The sequence below is a fragment of the Poecilia latipinna genome, unplaced genomic scaffold (assembly GCF_001443285.1).
Source record: "Poecilia latipinna isolate Pla-1442-1.1 unplaced genomic scaffold, P_latipinna-1.0 Scaffold3824, whole genome shotgun sequence".
In the NCBI taxonomy this organism is placed as follows: Eukaryota; Metazoa; Chordata; class Actinopteri; order Cyprinodontiformes; family Poeciliidae; genus Poecilia; species Poecilia latipinna.
The window spans coordinates 26,920-36,371 of record NW_015116440.1 but is presented as its reverse complement, the minus strand read 5'-3'; the positions used below and the strand labels follow the sequence as shown (position 1 = coordinate 36,371).

General features: G+C 47.0%; 1 protein-coding gene across 2 annotated transcripts in view; it reads right to left on the bottom strand.

The window, feature by feature from the left end:
* Positions 1 to 1,016: 1,016 nt before the first annotated feature.
* Positions 1,017 to 9,452, bottom strand: part of LOC106941721 (protein phosphatase Slingshot homolog 2-like) — a 34,644-nt gene continuing 26,208 nt past the window's right edge. For both annotated transcript variants that reach the window (XM_015024822.1, XM_015024821.1), the window contains 9 exons: positions 9,269 to 9,334; positions 8,736 to 8,930; positions 6,304 to 6,397; positions 5,898 to 6,026; positions 5,591 to 5,637; positions 5,129 to 5,275; positions 4,858 to 5,058; positions 3,512 to 4,391; positions 1,017 to 2,703 (listed from right to left, as the gene is read on the bottom strand). In XM_015024822.1, coding sequence (XP_014880308.1) covers positions 1,306 to 2,703; positions 3,512 to 4,391; positions 4,858 to 5,058; positions 5,129 to 5,275; positions 5,591 to 5,637; positions 5,898 to 6,026; positions 6,304 to 6,397; positions 8,736 to 8,930; positions 9,269 to 9,334 — 3,157 coding nt within the window. In that variant the 3' untranslated portion in view covers positions 1,017 to 1,305. The remainder of the gene's footprint in view (positions 2,704 to 3,511; positions 4,392 to 4,857; positions 5,059 to 5,128; positions 5,276 to 5,590; positions 5,638 to 5,897; positions 6,027 to 6,303; positions 6,398 to 8,735; positions 8,931 to 9,268; positions 9,335 to 9,452) is intronic.

Sequence of the window (9,452 nt, the reverse complement as noted above, 5' to 3'; positions counted from 1 at the left end):
CAACGGTACGCAGAGAAACGACGATAGTCTCATGCACCGCCTCCTCCAATGACCTCAAGCCTCGACGTTTTACTGACATTTTCCACATCCCTGAACGCTTTCAGTAATGTCATGTCAAGGAAGCCATGTTTCCCTGTGTGCTTGTAATGTTAGATGCAGATTAGGGTCAGGCGATTTTGAATTCCGACATCCAGAGAAAGCTAAAAGCTCTCAGGTCCTTTATTGATGAGGACAATATCCTAGGAAACCCTCATCATGATTCATTTAATCCAACTTTTCCAGTTTTTTCACCCAGTACTTTCAACAATCAAACCTTTGTAGAAAATGTCAGATTCTTTGCCACAGTTATCTGATTTTAATGACTTTTTTTAAGTCTTTTAATGTGAGGTTTGTTTTGCCAGAGCGTATCTCAGCAGTGCCCCCGGTGGCCTACTTCTGAGTGTTTAATTACCCACATGAAGCAGTGGGGGAAATGTCAGCCTGAAATAAGCTGTGCTCATCCATTCCCAGTGGAGACTCTGGTGGTGTGTTCAAAGACATAGTTATCTGTGCGTAAAAATAACAAGCAGAGAAAGTCAGCTAGGAGAAAAGGTTGAACCGCCCAGGTCTGTGTTAAATGTCAAGAATCCAACAACATTTTAACCTGTATTAACAGCAGTTTAATTTTTCTTTTCTAATGCTGCATGTCACCTTGACCAGCAGGGGGTGCTGATGCACTGCGTTCACCTAATTTTCTTTAGAAGTTATTGGAGATTCTGTATTAGGACAGGAGATGAAAAATATACAAAATCTTTTTTTTTTTTTACATAAAAGATAAGTATTTTTATTTTTTTTTTCTTTAAAAAAGGCACCGAATTAAAAGAAAAGAGAAAAACAAACATGTAAGCTTGGTCCTGGTTTAATTAAAAATCTGAGTAAAGGCAAGTCCAAAACTACAGAGACAAGTCTACTGAGAACAGTGCAAAACAAGCTTTCCCAGCGTAAGAAACGGATTTCAAATAAAAGACACAAAAATCACCAATGTGGTAAAGTGCATGTTGTGAAAAAAAAAGCCGCTCCGGTTGCAGTTTTACAAACTTTGACCCGGCGGCGAGGGTCTCACACTGAAAACAGACTCGCTTAAAAAAAAACAGACATAAACAAACATGACAGTGCAAAGTTTGCACTTCTTCAGTTTTAGTTTGCACATTCATATAATATTACTGTGTACTCCAGTTAAATCATCCAGTGGTTTACATGCATCATTTCTACCTCACACACCCCACACACACACACTCCTCATTCACACACACTCGCTCCAGGAGGTCACATGGTGTTGTAGAGCAGAGCGACGGCTCGTCTTCGCTCTGCAGATGCTTTGCGGCGTCTCGACGAGTGCCCCCTCCCCTGCTGAGAGGACGGAGACGCGCCGCTGCTGAGTCCGTCTGTCTCCGCCCCCTCGCTGTCTCTGGAGGAGGACGAGTGGGACGGGGGCGAAGGCGAGTCAGCGGGGGACGGATTGAGAGAGAGAACTTTCTGCTTCTTCCAGGTGTCGTCTGGGTGGGACGAGTCCTGGCAGGACGACGAAGATGAGGAGGAGGGCGGTGTCAGGTCCAGGTCGCAGAGGTCGTTGGCGGACAGCTCCAGGCAGTCCAGCTTGGCCAGAGACGCCGATCTCTTCATGAGGGACGGCGGCGTGAGGCCCGCCTGCCGCATGCGGGCCTCCAGCTCCAGGGTCCTCTGCCAGCTGGGCGGCGCGCCGAGACCCCTGCTCTCTGCTTTCTCTTTCCGCCGCTGTCTCGCTGCCTCAGAACCTCTGGGACGTCCCAATTTGGTGTCCATCGTGTCCGTTAGTCCATCCTGTCCCACTCCGTCCTGCAGGAACGCCTGCAGCTCTTGCAGTGTCCGCTGGATGCGTTCCAACTCCCGGCTGCTCCTGGTCAGCCTGCTCTGGGCGTCGCAGCCCGGTCCACACGGCCGTCCACAGCCGTCCTGAGGACAGCCATCCTGAGGACAGCCATCCGTCTCAGTCTCCTCCGCCGTCACTCCATCCAGGTTCAAAGCGGCTGGACGCTGTGTGCTTTGGCTGTTCGGGTGGTCCAGCCTGCTGGACCGGGCTGAGGTATGTAGAGATGATTGTAACTCAGCGGTGGAGGTCAGTGATGATGTCAGCATGATGTCAGCAGGAACTCGGCTGATGTGCGTGTCAGGACAGCCGTTGGGCTCCTTTGCTTCTTTGGCCATGTTCTCTTCCTGAGTGAGTGTCTGCTCGGCTAGGTCCCGGGAGTCCAGCAGAGGAGGAAGCTCTGGGGTCAGGGAGCTCGGCGCCGGCCGGAGTGGAGGTGGCTCGGTGCCGGGCGAATGCAGCGGCGAGCGCTGGGCCACCGCCTGCTCCAGCTCCAGCCTCAGCTTCTGCTCCAGCTGCTTGGTGGCGCGGCGAACCGACCCCGCCTGCTGGTCGCCTGGCAACCAGGATGGAGAGGACGGAGGCGAGGAGCTGAGCGGGAGCAGTGGGGGTTCAGGTTCCGCCTGGTGGTCCTGCTGGACGGGCTGGGAGCTGAGAGAGGATGAAGGGAGTGATGATGATGATGATGATGAGGATGATGTTGAGGATGAAGGAGGAAAGGCTGAGTGTGATATGGCTTCAATCTCAATGACAATGTGGCGGACTGATATCCCGTTGTCATGGTGATGGAGACGGGTTTGGTCAGAGCCGTCCTCGGACTGCAGAGACAGAAAGAGAAGAAAACGCTTCAGTTCCACTGCAGGCAAAATGTCAACATTTCTCCCGATTAGATTCGTTTTCAGTTCCCCTTTTCTCTGATACTCCCAAATAAAATCCAGTGACAAAACTGAAGTCAGCTGCCATTTGGTTCGTCTAAAAACGTCGGTCTCGTTTTGGATGAAGTGAACTCTGGCGCGGTTCGAATACAAACGGACCGCAGGCCGCTCAGAAAGCAGGAAGTGAACTAAAGAGCAAGGCAGGAGAACAGCGCCAGTGGAATGGGTGACAAACAAATAAAAAAATGTCAATGTTTCATGACAAAATGTGATAAAGTTCAACTCTTCTGAAAGATAGGGTAATAAACACCTCTGATGTGATCCAGCTAAAAATAAAGCAGATTTACAGCCAACAACACGATTATGATTGTAATTTACTGACAGGTTAGTGCTGACTGTTCCTCTGCTTTCCAGCAGGTGTCGCTGTGCTAAGCGCTGCCTCATGAGGCTCCGACAGGCTTCAGGCAGTCAGGATTGCGTTTACGAAAACAAAGCAGTAAAAAGTCAACTGGAACAACCAGCTGAGCCGAGGCTGCAGGGAAGCAGAGGGAACAGGAACGGGTACTGACTTTTCTCTGCTGCTGAGTCATTATGAAATCCAAATGTAGAAATATCTGACACACACTAATGTATGATTTGCATGGAATATTTACAGTCTCACACCCACCCACCTCTTAATAAAATGGTTGATTCTCATGAACACAATATGTATAAATAGGGACATTTTGTTTAAAGACAGAACGCTCCCCACCTGACTTCTCCCATCCTCCGGCTCCTCTTCACCTTTGACCTGTGCATCCCCCTCCTGCGCCGGGGCCAGCCTCTGCTGCAGCTGCTCCGGTTCCTGAGCCAAACCCACAAACTTCTCCCTGGCACTGAAGAAATCGATGCTGTCAGAGCTGTGATTGGACGAGCTGTCAGAAGGGCTGTGATTGGGCGAACTGTCCGAGGCGCTTCCTGTTAGCGGTTCGCTGGGGTTGTTGTTGTCGTCGCTCAGAGTGAGAGGTAGAGGGTGGGCGGTGGCGGCGGCGGCAGGGCAGAGCGGGGTCTGTTCGCCGCTGGAGTCTGACGGAGATTCCTGGAGTGCATCAGAGTCGTCGCCGGAACCCCGATTGAGAGCAGAGATTTCCTCTGAGCTGTGGGTCCCCGCGAAGCTGAGGGATGGCTCGACCGGTTTGCATTTTTCTGAATCAGACTGGAGGGTGGACGGAGCTCGGCGGTGGAGCTCAGGGGTCGGAGGCAAGATGTGGAGTGAAGGCGGAGGATGCGGCAGAGCCGCCGGCACGGTAACGGCAATGGTCGCCCAGCTGTCCAGCTTCTCCTCCGGAATGACAGTGGCTGCTCGGGGTCTGGGAAGAGGGAGCCGGGGTCCCTCCTGGAGTGGCGACTCCCCGATGCCGTTGGATAGCGCGTGCAGATCGGAGCTGCGGGATTTGGCACTGGGTTCGGCGCAGAGGGCCTGCAGGACAGCCACGCCCAGGAAGTGATGCAAAGAGGGGGAGGAGGTGGTGTTGTTGTTGTGAGAGTCGGCACGGCGCAGCATGGGAGACGAAGGCTTGCACATGGAGTCGGGGCGATCTGATAGGTCGCTGTCAGAGTGGGAACGCCACAGCTTGTTGTGCCTCTGTTTGCTTCGGAGGAAAAACACAAACAAGAGTTGATCAGTGTTTAGAGTAGAAATATAGAAGCAAGAGGATGGACGGACGCAGGAAAGAAAAGTAAACATGATGACAGGGTTTCTGGAGGCTTCACCAGCTCACATTTAAGACTTTTTAAAAACTATTATGAATGAAATTTAAGACAAATTTCATTCATTCTGTCCCAACAGAAATGAAGAAAAAAAAAAAAAAAGACAATAAATTGCACTGTAAAACCCCAAAATCCTATGAAGTATTTTTGGTCTGCTTCTAGTCCACTTGAAATGATATAACTCACAAGTAACTTTTCAGCAAGATATATGCGCTGATTTTGAGTCAATAATTCCATAATATTGACAAAAAAGTTCTTATTCTATTGGTAGATTATTTCACTTATGGAAAAATGTCTCGATGGATGAAAAAACGACAGAAAGAAAGGTTTGGACGGTGTAATGACTACCTGGCCAGCAGGATTCCCTGATACTCCTCCAGCTGCTTCATGAAGGACGGGTTGGGCTTGGTGACGGTGCGTCTCTCCTTCACGTAGTCGAAGGCCGTGTCCAGATCCCAGCCGTACTCCTTCATGGCGTAGGCGATGACCGTGGAGGCAGAGCGGCTCACGCCCATCTTACAGTGCACCAGACACTTAGCCCCAGCTTTCCTGTGGTCAGATGCAGCTTTAGAGACGCACTCTACCGCACGCTTATGCGTCAACTTGTCCGGACCCTTACTTGGCTTTGGTGATGAACTTGTACGTGTCGTTCCAGTATTCCAGCAGGTTGGTGGCCTCCTCGTCGTAAACTCTGATGTTGTGGTATTCAAACATTCCCGGGAAAAAGTTGTCGATTTCCCTGGTCACGTTCAGGATGTAGCGCACGCTACGTTAAAGAGAGACGGAGAGGACGATCGGTTTAACCCCCAAAAAAAACAACAACAAAAAAACACCAAAAGCGCCTATCGAATGAACCGATCTGTTTAATACGGGAACAGAACATTTGAAGCGAAGCTCTTCAAAGAGACGCACTTAAGAGTTTGGTGCTCTCATAGATTTAATTACTGCTGTGGATTTGCTCATTTGCTCCAGAAACTTTTCTCTCTTCTGTTATTAAAATTGAGTGAGAATGTGTGTTTTTTCTCGACTAATTACAGTTGTAGGACGCCTTAATTAGGTTAGAAAGAGACCAGTCTCTTACCCGCTGTTCTGCAGCTCCTCCAGGTTGGAGGCGTTCCACTCAGAGCCCTGCAGAGACATGGAATCGGATCCGTCAGTTCCCAGCAAGACTGTACGGAATAATCAGGTTCCCACATGTTCCTCAGGTCGAGTTTCAGTAGCTAGTAGTTATTGTTTTACCTAATACCAGGGGATTCATATAAAACTTGATGCACTATTTCAACCTTTTTCAGTCAGAGTGGATCTTGAATAACACATCCCAGTACAGAGTGTCAAGTCTTGTAACCTGGATTAAAGTCCAGTATTCATCAAGGCGTCTGAAATCTCACCAGGAAGACGTGATCAAAGATTTCCGTAGGACTGTCCATCTGTCCCAGGATGACAATCATCTCGTTGTCTATGAACTCCTTAAACTCCCTGAGGTTGCACGCCATCTGCATCTCCAGCTCTGTTCGGATCTGGGAAAAATACAAATAAAAACAATAAAGCTACTGTTAGGAGATGATATTTAAGCTAAACTTGGTCTTTAATGCATGCCATTTTTATTTAAAGACAAAGTAATGCATAAAGGAGATGTGGAGGAAAAATTATCCATAGTTTTTCTTTTTTTGCCCCAAATTCTTTGATTCCTACAAATAAAATCTAGTGCAAACATCAGATGAGATTATTAACAAAAGGTGACATTATTGTAGTCAGGTAAATAAATTCTGCAGCTAACACCTAAAGCTTTCCTACCTCCTTGCTGGTGACGTTCTCCAGGTCTTTCTGCATCATGATTTCTCTCAGGCGCATCTTTATCAGCCTCTCTATGCGTTCCCTCTCTGTAGGCCTGCACACATCATGCAAATCCTTATGTTAAACCACCAAAGAAAAAACAAAAACACACAGAAAGAGATCCACCTTCTGGGGCACGACAGTGACCCATTGCCTTCTGCTTGTTCATTCATTTATTTTCACGGACATAAAGAGGCCCGTTGTCCCGAAAGAGAATCGCCACTTTGTCCTATTCTCAGAAACTGCAGAAGGAACAGACAATCAGGGGAGCGCGACCCGCCGGCAAATCCAAAACAAAGTCGTCTTGTTGAGAACGTATGCTTCTGTTTCTGTAAGCTCTGCCAGGAGACGCGTTTAGCCTCTGGGCACCGCGCTGATGATACCAACAAGTGGCCTAATTACGTCTCTGGAGAGGTCAGCTCATATGTGTGCTTCCTCTTATGTTTTCCTTTTTGCTTTGCTTTAACTTCTTGAGTATGAATTCCTCATTTAACATACCATACAACAGTGTATGTGAGTGTGCAAGAGTCACAAATACACAAGTAAGCTTATCAAGAAATAAAACTAAAGCGACAAACATCCAGTGAAACTTTAACCTCGGAACAAGCCCTGACATGCCTGCAGAGGTTCCAACAGTGTCTGGCTATTAGCTGAACATGGAAACAGTGTGAGGAACAAAAACAAACCCAGTCAGAGTGTGTGTCCAGTAAGTGACGATACAAGGAGTGGTTCTATTGAAGTGTGGAAATTTTATACTGCTTCCTTGAACTGAAGCTAGATAAGAGGCCTCCAGGTAATAACAGTAAAACCTGCGTGTCGAAGACAAAAACAAACCTCCCCGGATTTTACCGGGAAACCAGCTGATGTGTCAACAAACACTGGCAGCCCGTGGAGCATTGGCAGCCGCCTCCGTGTGGAAAACATAAATAAATAAAAATTATCCGACGGAGACTCATAAACTGCACGTGTGACATGAACGATAAGATCATTCAAGGGCAAGCACGCCTTTGCCAAGGGCAAAGGGCGTCGAGTGTTTCTGGTCAGGCAGGTGGTAAACACACACTTTTTTTATTGTCAGGTTTGAAAGTAAATAGTCAAACTCATTAAACTCTGCCTGCCACCTGCCTCCGTCCGTTCCCCGTCTACCTTCCAGAGGCTCCGTCTGGATTTCATTTTTTCCAAAAGTAAATCGAGCCAGCGAATGGCTCAGCTATTTTCAACACTTGAGGGTCTGTGAGCTGAGAGAGACGCTGCGACTCGGTGACCGGGCGTGTGACTCCAGCAGCTCGGACGGGAAATTCCCTGCTGTTAGCAAAAGACATGGGGCATCATTCCTTGACTTCCTAAGGCTTCTTTCTTTAGAAAACAGTTTTATGGCCAGTATCGGGCAAAATGAAGATCAGAACTTTCCACCCATCAGAAAAGCATAATCTACTGGCCAGCTACAGAGAAACTCCCCCGTCTTTCCTTGAAGCCGAATCATGTTCTCCTAAAAAGTGCCTCTGAAATGCATTTACACGTGTCGGGGTCAGAGTTCACACCGCCGCTCTAATGATAGCTCCCACACTTTGGGAACTTATGAAATACTGTGTATTTCATAAGTTCACAGAGGAAACGCCTACATTACAGAATGTCCATGAATTTTTCTACGTTTTATTGTATTATAACCAGAACTTAGTTTAATAGAATTTTATGTCCTAAACTAACATGAATCTTTTTTCCTAAAAAGTGTGGCATGCATTTAAATTAAAAGCTCACTCAATTAGTGAGCTTTTAGTGACTTTAGTGATTAAGTGTGATGAAAGGATTGTGAAAAAAAAATAGTGTAAATATTTACATTTTGCATTCAATATGTAAATGTGTTCAACACAGAACTCATTGACAGTTTTAGCATCACCTGGTTCAGACAAACTCTTATTAAATACCTTTTGCTATCCAACTAATCACTTAATCCAAAAGATAATCAGCAGATCACCCTGACACAGTACTGATTTTAAGTCAAACGGAAAGAAATGAGTTTTCCACATATCAATGTTAATTATAATGGCTAATAAAGTAAGTGATTTTTGTTGTCCTTCAGTACAATAACAATAATGCATTCTGATTCCTATGTGGTTAAATGGAAAATCTGCGCATTTTTTATGCAATTAATCAATGAACTGTCATCAGATTCTCACACCTGAGCTGTGGAATCTCTGCAGCTCCTCCAGAGCTACCACTTAACTGTTTTTCTGTCAGTTGTAATGTGACAAATTCACAAAACATTCAAGCTACATAAACACTTCTGCAAAACTCTACGTATAATACAGTTCATTAAGAGAAAAAAAAACAAAAACTTTTTGTTTCTGTGAATCCATTTCAGATTTCAGAGTTTATGCTTCTGTTCCACTCACAGGTCTGTGAAGAGGATGGGGGAGTTGGCACGGTGCGACTCGACATCCTGCATGGCGTTCCATTCGTTGACACAAAACTGGCTGGAAGAGACTCTGCTCTGGTAGTAGCTGACCCAGGTCAGGAACAGGCTCCCTGGGTAATAGTTGTGGCAGCGAGCCACCTCGCAGGCTTTGTGCAGCGACTGCAGGGCGGACCTGGCGGCAACAAAAAGAGGAAGATTTCCCCATGAGCCTGAAGACGGAGTACAAATGTTCAATGTTCCGACACCAGAAGAATGATCAAAGCTTTGTCTGGAGACATGGCTGTGCTGTGCTGAGCTGGGGTTCAATGAGAGGATGTTGAAGTAAGAAGGAAGAGCAGAGGGATAACAAAATGAGGAAATGAGGAGTCTGCACTGGCATGTGTACGAGAGAGGAGCGGAAAACTGAGAAACAGCTAGACCAAAAAGAAGAAGGAAGATAAGAAAGAAAACTGAAGCAGGTCAAAGTCAAAAAGGGCAGCACAGTGTGTTCTAAAGACAGAAGTTACTCACCACATGGCTTGGACCGACACCGGCTTGAAGACATGAACCCTGTTCACCGTTGACACACTAAAGCCTCTGCAGAGACACAGAATTAACAGATTATAAGACAAGACGCCGTGTAAGCAGAAGAGCTTCAAGTAAGACCTGCAAGTTAAAACACAGTCCTTAGCAGTCAGTGGGTATGGGGGGGGGG